The following is a 15,594-nucleotide window of genomic DNA, read 5'->3' on the forward strand; positions in this document are numbered from 1 at the left end:
TCCTAGACCCCCACCTTATTTTTTTGAGGCAGGGTCTCTCACTAAACCTGGAACTCACTGATTTGGCTGCACTGGCTGGCCAGCAAGCCCCTTGGCTCTTCCTGTACCCACCTCCCTAGTGGTGGGACTTCAGGTGTGTGTTACCATGCTTGGCTTCTTATGTGGCTTCTAGGAATCCAAGCTCAGGCCCTCACTTGACCCACTGAACCATCTTCCCAGATGTTGGATTACATTCATGTGTGTGAATCCAAGTCACACACACACACACACACACACACACACTCACTGAGAACTTCATAGTCACATATCATCCCTTCCCCAGTCTTTCAAGGCTATTGAACCGTTCCAAACCACACCACGGTGGAAGCCAAACACCGAGCCAGTGTCACTCACACAGGACCCTCAGCTGGCTTTTGATGACTCGGTCCTTTACCTCTCCTACACGATTAGAAAGTTGCTGAAGCAGACAGTGGCAGAAGAGAAATGCTTCTAATTACACCAAGCATTTCAACCACAGAAGCAGCTACACACGGTGCTTTTTTCCCTCTCTGGAAACCGAAAGTGTTATTGATTTCTGGGAGCGCTATGAAATGCGAGTTCCTTTCCACCATCTTTTGGGTCATCATGATGGAAATCTGACAGGCAGCTCCCAGTGAGCTGTGGTTCTGGGGCCCTACACTTCTACAGAGCAGCCAACCTTCCCTCTGACCCCTTGGAAAGTTCACTTGGCTCAAACCATATCAGAGCAGCGATGCTCAATTTGTAAGTTAATACGTCCTATTTAAAATGCTTCCAGCAGAGAAGGTCAGGGAGGCACAGCTATGAAATCTATTAGATGAGATTGATGGAGAAGGTATTGGGGTGGTGGATGGAAGCCTGACAGGGGGCGTTACAGAAGTTAGAAAGTTCTTCTCTGGCAACCCTGTGTGCTTAGGGCACCATTCCGGGTCTTGAACCTGCTAAGAAGGAGCCGTAGAGATGGCTCAGTGAATAAAGTTTCTCCTGTGAATGTGAGGATCAGAATTTGTTTCCCCAAGACCCACATAAAAAAATCCAGGCACGTGTGGTGACCTCCTGCAAACCCAGCACTCAGGAGGCCAAGACAGGTGGTCCCTAGGACAAGCTGGCTAGCTAGACTAGGTGGACTTGGTGAGGTCCAGGTTCAGCCAGAGATCCTGCTCAGTAAATAAGGTGGAGAGCAATTAGGGAAGACATCTTAAGTCAAATTCCAAACACAAACACAAGCGAACCCCCCATTCTGGACTCACACACATTTGAATATGCATGCACACATGCATGCACACCACACACACATAGATATGCAAAGGGGAAAAAAACCCACAATGAGCCAGATGGGCACAGCACACTGTGTACCATGCAACCCGACATAATTCAGTAACAGAAGAGCCTGGGGTATGTGGCAGGTGAGTGGTGGATTCAATTACTTCAGGGCTCGGCACCATATTGGGTTCCACCTGGGGTGGGAATAACTTGCTTACCTTCCCTAAGGGGCTTCATGGAAGGAAACACATGTTTGAGATATAATAATAATAATAATAATAATAATAATAATAATAATAATGCATGCCCAAGAAGGACCTGGGGGGAGACAGTGTGTTGTTGTTGGACTTGGCTGCTGGTGCTGGCAGGCAGCTTGTGAGCACCCTGCCCCCTTTTCCTCCTTGAGATCATACCAGAGTCCCCACATCCAGCAAATGGCCACATAAGCTACATGTACTTTCCCCAGTGACCCCTGTAGAGTGCAGGATGCTTTCCTGAGCCTTTTTGAAGGGAGAGGGAGCCAGGCCCTGATTGGCTGAAATTCCACCATCTCTGGCCTCCTTCAGTGTCTCCAGATTGACTGCCGAATTATGTTTCCATACACGCCCATGATTTCCCAAATGAAGCTGACAATTAATTTTATGAGTTATTCTTTTCTCTTTTAATATGCAAGCATTTTAATTTCCCCCAATTTCTGCCTGGAGGACCTACTCCAAGCCTTTTCAGCACACAGCGCCAACAGCTGTAGGACACTCCAGGGACACTAAGTGACCTCCTAGCTGCAAAGGAAACATGCCTCAGCTATTGCTCACATAACCCTCCTGTGTCTAGGACTAAGCTCCAGGGTTTGCAGGGCAGGCTAAGTGGAAGTCATGACCAAGAGGGGCTGTGTACTTGAAGTCCCTGCTTATTCCAACACAGGTGACTAGGAAGCAACCCAAGCCCCTCCAGCCCCCCAACCCATGCCCCCGCCCCCTACCATACCAAGCCTTAGTCTTCTCTGCAAGCTCATATCTAGAAACCGTGTAGCCCACAGGGGTGACCCATCACTAGAAGTCACCTTGGAAAGGGAGAGAAGCTGCTAGTGGCCCCTCTAACAGCCACCCCCCTGCCTCTGTAAGTTACAGAATTGCACCCCTGCACCAGTGGAAAGACCATGCTTCCAGCTGTACCTGCACAGGGATGGCTCCCAGCTCCAAACAGGAGTTGGAATGACAAAGGAGTTTTCTTTTTTATAGTCTTTGTGCATGTGTGTGTGTGAGATGTATGTGTGTGTGATATGTGTGGCAGTGGACATGCGGGTTTGCATGAGCGTGCCGGTTTGCATGTGGAGGTCAGAGAACAACCTTAGGTACCTGTTCTCACCTTCCATCTCTGCCTCTCTGGGGCTGGGATTGCAATCACATGACAGCACAGCTGGCTTTTTTTTTTTTTTTTAACATAAGTTTTGGAAATCTAGTTTATATCTTTACCAATTGAAACCACCTCCCCGGCCCACATGTGATCTGATTTGCAAGAACAATGTACCTCCCAAATGCACACCCGAGTCCCTTCTCACTGCCCACCTCAGGGCAGGGAGAATCTGTCACTTTCCAGGCAGATTATTGTTCTTTGGACTTTCCATGTAGCTGCTTTCTTTAGGCCCCTCTCCTCTCGCCTGTACTCCACTAATGGATGTCTCCTCGGTGCTGGCTCTTTTTATGCCTACTTGACACGCACACGCTAGATCATTTGGGAAGAGGGACTCTCAACTGAGGGCATACCTCCATAACAGTTGTCTGTGGTGCATTTTCTTAATTAGTGATTTATGTGGGTGGTGCCATGTCTGGGCTGGTGGGTCCCAGATGCTATAAGAAAGAATGCTAAGCAAACCATGAGGAGCAAGTCAGTAAGCAGTATTCCTCCATGGCCTCTGCATCAGCTCCTGCCTCTAGGTTCCTGCCCTGAATTTAATAAAACCTGACTTCCTTCAGTGACAGAGTAGGCCCTGAGAGTTGTAAGCAGAAATCAACCCTTTCCTCCCCAAATTGCTTTTGGTCGTGGTGACTTTAATCACAACAATAGAGACCCTAACTAAGATGCCTTCCAACTCAGCATTTCCAACTTGTCACTCCCTCTTAAACCTATCATGGCTCTCAAGTGCCAAGTATATACCAGGCAAAGTCTCCAGCCTCAGCACCCTTTTTTAATTAGGCCTTGATTTCTTTGGCTATACACAGAACTCAAGTGCTCTGGCAATAGAGTGAGGTAGCCAGCTAATAGTAATAGGGTATAACTCACAGCCATGTTCACAATTTTATAAAGATTTGCTTTATTTTTAATTATGTGCATGTGTGTGCATGTATGTGCATTTGCATGTGAGTGAAGTGCCCACTGAGGCCAGAAGAAGGTGCCAGATCCCTGGAGCTGGAGTTACAGGCAGTTTTAAGTTGCCCAGCATGGGTGCTGTAAGCACTCCTAACCACTGAGCCATCTCTCTAGCCGCCATGTCAGCCATTTTGAGTGTGTCCAAGTTTACTGTTGATTTATTAAACAGAGTGATTAAAGTAAGCATTTATTGTCCAGGCTGTCCGCTGTTTGCCTCTTCAAATGGGTGGTCAGGAATCCCTTGCAGATGGACAAGCCCTGCCTGGCTGTCCAGCATTTTAATATTTCTGCTACTTGCTGGGCAAGCAGCGCTGACTGTTTTTAATTTATAAAGGAGGATTTATGGACTCTCGGATGACAACCGACAGCCAATCAATAAGGGCTGATAATAACAGCGTGTAATATCAAGGAACATTAGGTCTGAGGCAGGATTTGGGGAGAGAAGTGGGCAGTTAGAAACCTTATCATTTGAAAAAAGGTCACGGGCCCTGGTAGCAATAAAAATGCCTAAGCAAATAAAACCACACCTGTGAACTGAGAACCTCGTAAATTGCTGCAGGGGAAAGAAAGGCTTGGAGACTCCAGGAGGGAAATTGTGCCCCCAGCCAGGATATGGCTTGCTGTAGGACCAATGTGGCCATTAAGAAAGAGTCTATTTATTACTGTTTAGGACAACAATGACATGTGTACTTGGCGAATGTCACCCAGCTGCCTGGGCTGCAACTAGAATCTTCCAGAAAGCAGAGGAGGAGTTACTCTCCCTAGAAAGGCTTAACTCTAAACCCCGGGGCTGAGTCTTAGCATGTGTGTTGAGGACCTACTGGCTTTCCTTCTGACGTTCTGCCTGATTATTTCTTTAAGGGGTGGGGGAGCTTTGATTGATCTTACATTGTTGGCTTGTATAATAAGGAAAAGAAAAGCACAAACCCATGAATTCCATTCCTAATAACCATATTGCATAAACTAAAGCAGTATTGTGAATGGTTGCTTGCTTCACAAGGCAACCCTACTAGCACAGTGAACTGTACCAACCCATTGACCAAAAACACAATTGTGATCCACTGAGGAAGGTATGAATTCACAGACCTTCCCGAGACTCCATATATGATCAGACGTTAGACCCAAGGTTAACCTATAAACCCCATCTGCCCCAGGACCAGGTAACTTCCTTGGATTCTGGGAGTTGGAGGTCTTGGAAACTAACAACAAAGCCTCATGGAGAAACCTATGGGTTTTGCCCATATAAGCCCGGCCAACACGTGTCTTGTGCCACTTACCTGGAAAATTTCCAGGTGATGGTCCTGACCAAAGTTCCATCTTGGTCACTATTTAATATTTTTAATAAAAAGCTTGCTTAAATTTAGCCAAAATGGTAGAACTGGTTTTTCTGGCAAATTTCAGGATTAACACAGACCCTCCCAAGACTCCATGATGTGCATAGATCTTCTGTCCCTAGCTTCCAGAAGAACAAAAGCTGCTGGGACAGTATGCTTCTCCTTAGCAGTGATGCTGTGGTTTAGGAGTAGGCAAGGAGAGGAAATCCCATTGACTTACTTATGTGTTAGACTTTCCCATAAGGCTCTTGGAGACTGAAGCTTCCAGAGAAATAATACACATGTTGAATTAAGCCTTCTACAAGGCTGGATGGCTGATTAGAATGTCCATGGTTTTGGAGAGTTGGAATGTTACAGGCCCAAAGTCAAATCATATTGGGCTCTCTTTAGCCCTCAAAATCAGCATTCTGGCCCAGCTCCATGGGTAACCTAACATCCTTAAGACGGCTTTTGCTATATACAAAAAAGCCCCTTAGCTTCCACCAACTCAGTCTGAGAATGTCATCAGACAGCATCTGAGACCTATAACAGTGATGTTCTGGCTCTGCTCTGAGCTTTCCACCAAGGTATTTGAAAAGTGTCTTGATTTGTGACTTTCTCTGTTCTGTGACTAACACGATCTCATTTCTACAGTGGAGCATAGCTTTGGGGACAACCTGAGTCTGTGTTCTTTGTCCATGGTCACTCCTATTTGGTCCAGAATAAACAAGCTCTTATCCATTCTGAGGTAAGACCTGTGTTTTTGTCGACACTCCCCTAGAGAGGTGCACATTCCAATCAGAGCTGGCCGACCCCCACCCCCAGTTTCCCATAGAGGTTCCCCCACCCCCTTGTAGCTCACCTCCTTGTAAGGTGTACTCGGTCACCGCCCTGCTGAAGACACCCAGGCCTGCACCATTGTAGGCAGCCACCTGGATCTCGTACTGGGTCCAGATGATGAGGTCGGTGACCAGGCAGTAGTTCACCTCTGGGCTGCTGATGTTCCTCTGCTGGTGTTCCCCGGGCAGGCCAGCCAGGCGGTACCTGTGGCAGAGAGGAAGCATGAGGGCTGGGACACCACCCACGGTGGTGATCACCTGGAGAGGACGACGGAGGTAATTGAGTATGAATCAGGCTTTGAGCTAGGCCTGACCACAGCTTGCCTTGGTCAGGGACTTCCTACATGCTCTACTCTAATCTCACAGTGACTGTAAACTCCAGGTGAAGTGGAACAGGCTTTCAACTCCATATGGTCATGGGGAGGTTCTGTTGTTTTTGTTGCTGTTGCTTTGAGGTAGAGCCTTGACACTGTAGCCCAGCTGTCTAGAACTTACCTTGTAGCCCAGGCTAGCCTCTGACTTGCAGGAATCCTCATGCCTCAGCCTCTCAAGTGCTAGGACTGCAAGCATGTACCACTCTATCCAGCCTCAGTTTTTTTTTTTTTTTTTTGAGAAAATGTAATAGAAATGTCCCCAAACAAGAGAGACCAGCCAATATCATGCTTAAAAACTGCACTGTGAGTTGAGACTTAGACTGCCCCAGCTGCTGGAAGGAGGATATGGGGATACTGGAGGCTGGGGGAACCCAAATGATGGCTCCCTTCCTCCCTCTGCCCCTCCCTCCCTCCCTCCTTCCTTCCTTGTGAGACAGTGTCTTGCTATGCAGCCCAGGATTGTCTTGGACCCATGATCCTCCTGCCTCAGCTTCCTGAACACCTGAGTTACACAGATGTGTATCATCATGTTCTAAAAATTCTGTATTTCAGGTGTAAACTGCCGAGTGTGTACAGTGACTAGGAGTCAAGATTTCAAACCTGATTGCCATCAGGGGTGGAGAGAAAGGTTGCCTTTTGAGGCTGCATTGTGGGAAGAAAACAGGAAGCCAGTGGACTGTGTGTTCCTGGCCTCTGTTTCCATTTCAGAATAATCTAGATTGGTCCAGAGATATCCCAGACCTATACACTAAGTAGCTTTGAAAACATGTTAAAACTTCCAAAGGGCTAGCCCATGGCTAAGTACAACCAATTGCTTTTGTGGGGGACCTTTGTTAGTTCTTGGGTAACATGTCCTTCAGTGCCCTGAAGCAGGAATTTAAAGTTGTTCTTATTAACAAGATGGCTCACACAAACCAGCTCTGAGGGGGGAAAAAGGCATAAATTAGTGAACGGCTTTTGTACTGTGGAAGGCCTTCTCCTGCATTATTTTGATTAGCAAATGTTTTTCCATGATTCCGTTTATAGAAGTTAATGTACTGAAGTAGCTCAGTTAATTCACACAGCTTTTCTGGATCAGTTCCCCTGGGGAAAATGAGAGACACGTACAGTCCTCCTGCGGCTTCTCAAAGCATCCAGTTTATAGCCCAAAAGTTGCTCTGGCCTCTGTGAATGCGGCTTTGTGTGATACCCAGAGAGGGAAAATGATTGGCAAGGCATCCTCAAACAGAGAGGCAGCTGTAAATCCGCTAACTTCTTACAGCAGGCTGTAGTCACCAGGCTCTTCCCAGATGCTGCCCTATCTGACAGAGCAGAGGGAAGGGACACACCCAGGACAGGAACTCCCAGACCAGCAAGTCACCATGGCTGGGAAAAAACCCAAGACCCTGAAATGCAGGTGTTTCTGTATACTATGACTTCCCTAAGAGATATGCAAATAAGGAGGTAGACAGAGGCCATAGAAGCTTCTTCTCGAAATCCAGGACTTTCTGAGGACATTCTTTCTGTCTTAGGGACCATTTGTGCTTGGTAGGAAATAGAAATGATGGACAGAGAGCATTAAAAGCAGGAAGGTCAAAGCTAGCCTTCCTCTGTGCTAGGTCTTGGTTGGAAGTGTCCTCCCAAACAATTGTGAATGAATGCTCCAGGAAAGACCTGCACTTTCTGTTGAGCCCTGCGAGGATAGATGATAACTTCAGTGTGGGGGGAGGTTGGCGTGTTGCAGGTCCAAAGTCTAATTAAAACTACTCTTGGGTTGCCTTCAGCCCCTTGATAGTCATTCCTTGCCTACCTCTATGTCTGAATTAACATCCTTGTGATTAAGAGGCAAAACCTGAAATGAATCAACATCATTAGGCCACTAGCTCCCACCAACCAAAAGGCTGAGAGCGCTGTTAGCTAGCATCTGGGGGCGACAGTGCCTTGATTTATGACTTTCTTTGTTCTTTGCCTATAAAACTTGAAGGAACTATCATCATGTTGGAATGCAGAATCTGAGGTGACCCGAATCTGTGTTCCTGGGCCATGGTCACTTGTAGTTGGTTTCAGAATAAGCTCTCTTACCGGTTCGAGGTGGAGCTGTGTTTTAAGGTGGACACAGTCTTGTGTTTAAATCTCCATCCCCACCTGGTGTTGATGGGAACAGGGCGGGACTGTTGGAGAAGGTGGGTTACTGTGGCTGAACCTGAATGTGTATACTTCATGCCTGGCTCCTTCCATAGTCTTTCTGCTTCATGGCCTCCATAGATAAGCATTTCCCTCCCTCAGGCCTTTCTACTCTTCGCCCCACCACAAGCCCAGAAGTAACAGAGCCAAGTGACTATGGAAGGAGCCCTTGGAAACCATCAGCCAAAATAAACCACTCAGCAGGCAGGCTAGAAACACAGAGGACACAAAGGGGACATGAGGGGCAAAGACAGACGTTCCTCACCCTGAATCTAGTTTGTGTTTCCTACTGACAAGAGTCTAGAACAACCAGCAGATAAAGCCCTAAGTGCCTAGAGATACAGCCTCAGACAAGGCCTTCAAAGCAATAAGCTGAGGGTGTGGCTCAGCTGACAGAAGACCAGCTTGAACGCAGTAGGCCCTGGTTCAGCCCTAGCACCGGGTAAACTGCATATGGTGGGGCCTGTTTGGGACCTGGCACTTGGGAGGTGGCAGCAGGAAAAGCAGAAGATCAAGGTCCTCCTTGGCTACATAACAAGTTTGAGGCTAGCCTGGGCTACATGAGCTTCTGCCTCAAAACCAACCAACCAATCAAAGCAGGAAACAACAACAAACAACCGTTCTTACATGGGGTCAAAACGCTTGCAGCTCCGAATGTTACTGCGCCGGCACTCCCCCTCTCCTTAACCTGAACAGTAAGCCCAGCAATCTGCCAAGGATGGCAGTGACTGCAGGAAACACTTCCCTTGAAACTGAGGCTTTGCTTAATCCTGAAATCTCTAACCCTCACTGTAATGCATCCTATGAAATATGTAACCTAGGGAGCCCCGTGGATATGCATCTCCTTTGTAAGGACACCTAGCTGCCCCCATACCTTGGGATTACCCACCATCATTTCCCTGTATGAGTCTGTCTAAATACCATCCCCCCTTTAAGATAAGGGCAAGGAAATGTTTAATTATTGTTGTTATTTGTGTGTACATGGTCTATGTGTGTTTATAAGTGTGTGTGTGCACATGTGCATGTGCATGCATGCACACCTGTGTGCAAATGTATGTGAGGTCACTATTAGCCTTCCTCTCTCTTTCATAGAGATCTCCCACTGAACCTGGAACTCATCCATTTGGCTAGGCTGGCTGGTAAATGAACCTCAGAGATCCCCCTGTCTTGCCCCCACTCCCAGCCTCAGCCCTGGCTAACTGACATGTGCCAACATGCCCAGCTTTTTATGTGGGTGCTAAGGACTCACACTCAGGCACTCACACTTGCAGAGCCAGCCCTCTTACCCACTGACCCATTTCCCCAGGCCCCAAGTAGATGTTGCTTTGCAGCTTTCTGGGAGAAATTGCAAAACCACCCTTGGGAAGGGATGGCTCTGTGGAGCCCTTCACTACCCAACCTACTTTCCAAGGAAAAGCTATGAAATTAGCATTGGGGGGACATGACTCAGGGACACAGGCTGAGGCCCTTATTCAGGACACAAAGCCTGTCCCAGTCACACAGTCTCCTCAGCCACTCAATCAAGGAACTGTAGGATTCACTTGAGAATAGAACAGGCAGGGAGGTCCACTTTGGCCTGGGCTCTAGGTGTCCTGGTGATGCACACTGGATGTCTGAGAAGGTCAAGATGAGGGAGGACTCCACAGCGCATCCTCCTTCCTCCTTTCTGGGAGGCTCTGTTACCCTGGAGACAGGCTCAGCCAGAACGGATGAGTTTTTATCCAGAAATAAACAGGAGCACTTTTTTTTTTTTAAAGGACATAACCCTGAGTGCCTCTCGGAGAAACATACTGCCTATTATTATAAATATTTTATCACTGAGCGAGCATCCTAACTACTTCTTACGGTGTGAGCCACCAAGGTGATTTATTTCCCATTTGCTCCCATGCATTGTGTGTTGGATCCGACACAGAGCCTGTGCCCTGGAGGGTTCTCGCTTGCAAACAGCGATCTGCAAGCTAGAGCCTTGCTCAGAAACATTTGCAGGCAAATGCATCTTGGTACGGGTCTTTAATTTCCACACACTTTGATATTTAAGGCCTGGGGTGGTGTGCCCTCATTTTTTCGGGTTTCCTTGGACTTAAGCTGTCAACATCACAGATGCCCTCTTCCCTACTCCAATCCAATAGCACTGTCACCAAGAATCCTTTAAGGACAGTAATCCCCCAAAATAGAGAGATGCACAGTCCACCGTGCAGCCCCATAACATCAGACAGTTTTATTATTAGGCTCTGCGCCCCGAGCGTGTTCAGTGGGACAAACATCACAGCCCCTACTTGACAGGCTCTGCCTCGGGAAACCTCCTTCTGCTGCTGAGGAAGGCGGTGGTTGAGAGGAGGGCAAGCTAATTATTTCCATTAGTTGACGGGTGTGGACACGAGGGATGGCTAAAGTTGGAAGAAAAGCACAGCCATGAGCTACAGGAAGCCTTAGTGTGAGGCAGCAGGAGGATGGGTAGGAAGGTCAGGCCACTGGCAATGGCCACCAGCTGGCACAGAGCCCAGGGCCACTGCTACAGGATAACATGACTGTCTCCCTCTGACCTTTTGTAAATGGAGGATGACAGCTGGGGGCAGAGATACGGGGAGCACGGGCATTGACTTCCTTTAAGCTCTGCTAGACAGACAAGACTGGGCTTCCGGTTAAAGGAGAATCATGGGCTGCAGGGAACCATAAGGACAGCAGGGAACTGGCTGTGTCGGGGCAGCTCTGGCTCACTCAGAGCAGGGGCTTTCCACAAAGGAGACGTCTCTCTAGCAGCCATCTCTTAAGGTTCTTTCAGTGGACTCAGAAGCGTAACTACCCTTCTCACTCCACAGTTAACTGAAGTGGAGTGACTACGGTCACAGGTCCTTCATAGACAAGCAAATGGAGCTAAAGAACCAGCATTTTCAAGCCAAGTGTGGTAACACACTCCTGTCAGTCCAGCACTTGGGAGGTGAAGCAAGAGATCAGGAGTTCAAGGTCATCCTTGGCTACCTTGTGAGTTGGAGGCCAACCTGGGCTACATGAGACCTGGACACAGAAAAAATACATAAAATAGGGCCAGAGAGATGGTGCCAGGTAAAGGCGCTTGCTGCATGGCTAGTGACCTGAGTTTGACCTCTGGGATTGGCAGCATGCGAGGACAGAACTGACTCACACACGTTGTCGACTCCGAACCTTCACACACTAAAGAAAGAAAGAAATGTGATAAAACTACAAACAACAAAAAAGGAAGAAAAAGAGACCTCAAAGGGTACCTCGTCTCTAAGAGTTACCAGAAAACGTCTCTCTCAGAAATAACTGTTTACAGCAGTGGTTCTGAACCTTCCTCACGCTGCGACCCCTTAATACAGTTCCTCATGTTGTGGTGGCCCCCAACCATAAAGTTATTCTTGTTGCTACTTCACAACTGTAATTTTGCTATTGCTATGAACCGTGATGTAAATACTTGTGTTTTCTAATCGTCTTGGGCGACCCTGTGAAAGGGCCCTTTACGGTGTACGTTCCTCCTGTAAGGCCAGCACTTGGGAGGATAAGGTGTTCAAGAATGTCCTCAGCCACATTAACCAGTGCTATGCCAGCCTAGCCTATACAAGACCTGTCTCAAACAAAAAAAGCAACAACAACGACAACAAAAGAAAGAGAGAGAGAGGGAGAGAGAGAGAGAGAGAGAGAGAGAGAGAGAGAGAGAGAGAGAGAGAAGGAAAGAGAAAGAAAGGGAGAGAAAGGAAGAAAAATAGAAAGAAAGAGACAGAGAGAGAAAGAAAGAAAAATAGAGACAGAGACAGAGAAAGAAAGAAAGAAAGAAAGAAAGAGAAAGAAAGAAAGAAAGAAAGAAAGAAAGAAAGAAAGAAAGAAAGAAGAAAGTAAGTAAGAACACTTTCACAACTTTCCTCCTACGAAGACTCTTAAGCACTCACACCATGAACTCCAGGCCCAGTGTGAGCCAAGGTGGGTACTTGGAGAATAACGGATGCACTCCTGCTTCAGTAAACCTGATAAGATTAACAAACAGCAGTAGAAACTATGAGAGGAGACGTAACGATTACCCTTTAATTCTAATCAATCTTTCTCCTTTTAATTTGTCTCAACCAAGAGCTCCGCAGTGATGATATTTGGTGTAATTTGGACATTAGCAGTAGCTTGGGCAAAGGAGGTACTTCTCCCAGATGTGTTCTCCCAGATGTGCTCTCCATACACTCTGAAGCCCACCATCCCTGCTAAGGCTGGGATAGCAACCTGCACACCCTTTGGTGACATCTGGCAGGCACACATGAACACTCATCCTGCGCTAATATAAAAAATACATTGCTTTCATTCCCAACACCTAAACATTGCCAAGTTGTGAGTACACATGTATATATACATATGTTTATATGGATTTCTTCAGGGAGGTGGAGAGATGGCCCCACACTTAAGAGCTCTTGCTATGGACCTGAGTTCAGTTCCCAGGTCACAGCTGCCTGTAACTCAAATTCTAGGGCAGCGGTTCTCAACCTCTGGGTCATGACCCCCTTTGGAGATCCAATGACCCTTTCACAGGGGTCACCTAAGACCATGAGAAAACACAGACATTTACATTACAATTCATAACAGTAGCAAAATTACAGTTATGAAGTAGTAATGAAAATTATTTTATGGTTGGGGATCACCACAACATGAGGAACTGTATTAAGGGGCTGAGGCACTAAGAAGGCTGAGAGCCACTGTCCTAGGGCATTTGACACTCTCTTCTGGCCTCCTTGGGTACACTTAGGTACACATACCCACATACATATACACACAATCAAATGTTTTTCTTTGATATGTCAGAAGGTCTGGCAAAATGGAGTAACAACCTAACATAGTAACGGTTGGTTAAATACTTCCTCAAATTAATTTAGTATCGGTTAAGTGACTGTACTTTGAATGTACAATTCGTTGAGGAAGGCTTCACAATGAAGAGTGTATCGGCTATCTTTCCCATGATCCCTCCTTCATTCTTTGGCTTGGTGCAACCTCTGACAGTAGTCCATGTGGCCTCTGAGGTGGCCACACCCAGGAGGGCTCCACAAAGGTGCCCACTACCTGTGAACGCTGCTCTGCTGCAGGAGGTATCCCTCCCTAGATTCCCTCCCTTGACCTGGACCTCCAAAGTTGGGACAGCCTGAAGGTTTGTGCCGGGTACTTGCCTGAGGATGTAGCCCCGGAGCACCCCATTGTGCTCTGTCTCAGGTGGTGGCTGCCACTGCACCATGATGGACTGGTTGGTTCTCCCACTGGCTACAATGTTTTTTGGGGGAGCACTTGGTGGTTCTTCCGGTAACATCAACCTAAAGATAAAAATATATCAGAGAGAGAGAGAGACAAGGTGCTCATCCCAGAGCCTTGTTGAGGAGAAAAGCAACCCGAAGCATGCAGCTGGCCTCATTGAGGCTGTGTGTGCAAGAGTTATGGCAGTCAACATGCCAGGAACAGCCAGGAGGCAATGGCAGATGTGTGGTTCATAGAGTGTTCATCTAGTATTCTGGTTAGCTCTGTTGATGTGACAAAACGTGGAAATACCTGGAAAGACAGTCTAAATGAGGAATTATCTACATTAGGTTGGTCTGCCGGTATGTCTGGGTGGGGCGGGGGTGTGTGTCTTAATTAAGTTGATTGATGTGGAGAGATCCAGTCCACTGTGGGCAGCAGTATCATTCCCTATACAGGAGATCCTGATTTGTATAAGAGTGGAGAAATCTAGCTGAGCACAAGCAAGCATGCATGCATTACTTTCCCTCTGCCCTTGACCGTGAATCTGACATAACCAGCTGCTGGAGTTCCTGTCTGGACTTCTCTGCTATGATGGACTGTAACCTGGAACTGTCCGCTGAAGCAAACCCTTCCTTCCCTAAGTCACTTTTATCAGAGTATTTTATCACAGCAACAGAAAGGACATTAGGACATCTATGAGGTCCTGGGTTCCAACCCCAGCATCATGTAATTTGGGTGTAGCATGCACATCTGTAATCTCAGCACTCTGTTAATAGAGGGAAGAGGATGGTCCTCGGCTACATAGTGAATTCCAGGCCAGCCTGAACCACATGAGACTCTGCCACACCCACCCCTAAAGAAGGCTGTGCTGTCAGGAGTGCCCTGTGAAGGCACCGAGCACCATGGGAAGGATCTATGACAGCTGCCTCCAACCAGTGAAGGGAAGTACAGCTGGTTCGGTACATGCCACTGTTGACTGTGTTCAGCTTTCTGCAGAACCCCTAGGCTGTCATTCATCTCTGCGTCTATGGTTGGGACCCACAGCACCCTGGGCTCTAGGTGGAGGTCAGGCTCACTCACCTGCTGGTCTCTGTGCTGTATTGCCCCTTGCCCACTTGATTCACAGCGCACACCCTGAACTGATAGGTTCGGGCTGGAGTCAAGCCACTCACAGTGACGCCTGTCATCTCTGGGCCAACATTTGACAGATGTACCTTCCATGGAGAGTCTACAAGAACGAACAGAGCAGAGTGAGACACAGATGAGCATGCAACATCACAGTAAGAGGACAAGCATGGTCTTGTTTGCTTTCCCACACAGTGCCAGGAGAGGTAGTGGCTAGCCCACCTGACGACTGTGCGAACCAAGACTCTCAGCTGTGTGGCTAGCAACTAGTGTACTGGCGTGAAGTTCAGGAGCCTCACCCCAAACCTAGGGTAGAACTTCCTGGTATTCCTAGGGCCATTCCAGGACAAGTGGGCAGAAAGACTCCCTCCATCTGTTCTCAGCGAGGAGGTATGTGTGTCTTTCTTTCCCTCCCTCCCTCCCTTTCTCTTTCTGTCTCTTTCTTTTTGTTTGTGTATGTGTTACAATGTGTACAAGTAAAGTTGTATATGCCTGTGGAGGCTGGAGGTCAACCTTGGGGGTCATTCTTCTTTGAGATAGGATCCCTCACTAGTGTGGAACTCACTGAGTCAACTAGGTTAGCTGGTCAGCAAGCTCCAGGGAGCCTCCTGTCTCTGCCTCCCCAGCACTGGGATTACAAGCCTGCATCATCACACCAGATGCTTTTAGATAGGTTCTGGGGAGTTAAATTCAGGCCCTCAACACTTTATTGACCGAGTCATCCCCTCCTCCTCCTCCTCCTCCTCCTCCTCCTCCTCCTCCTCCTCCTCCTCCTTCTGCCTGCATATGGGCACTTCAAGGGAAGGATGAAAAATCCTAATTCCTGGCCTCAAAATGGGGCAAGTTGTCTGTCAGCTCCCCATCAGGTAGATCGAAGCTTTGTCAGGAAAAGGATGCTCCACAAGGCAGGGA

At 47.7% G+C, this 15,594-nt stretch overlaps 1 protein-coding gene across 1 annotated transcript in view; it reads right to left on the bottom strand.

Moving 5' to 3' along the window:
* Positions 1 to 15,594, bottom strand: part of Sdk1 (sidekick cell adhesion molecule 1) — a 281,083-nt gene that overhangs the window by 207,762 nt on the left and 57,727 nt on the right. The window contains exons 11-13 of the mRNA XM_059249807.1: positions 14,638 to 14,785; positions 13,494 to 13,634; positions 5,824 to 6,005 (exon numbers count right to left, since the gene is read on the bottom strand). Coding sequence (XP_059105790.1) covers positions 5,824 to 6,005; positions 13,494 to 13,634; positions 14,638 to 14,785 — 471 coding nt within the window. The remainder of the gene's footprint in view (positions 1 to 5,823; positions 6,006 to 13,493; positions 13,635 to 14,637; positions 14,786 to 15,594) is intronic.

This window comes from Peromyscus eremicus, chromosome 23 (assembly GCF_949786415.1).
Source record: "Peromyscus eremicus chromosome 23, PerEre_H2_v1, whole genome shotgun sequence".
NCBI classification, from domain to species: domain Eukaryota; kingdom Metazoa; phylum Chordata; class Mammalia; order Rodentia; family Cricetidae; genus Peromyscus; species Peromyscus eremicus.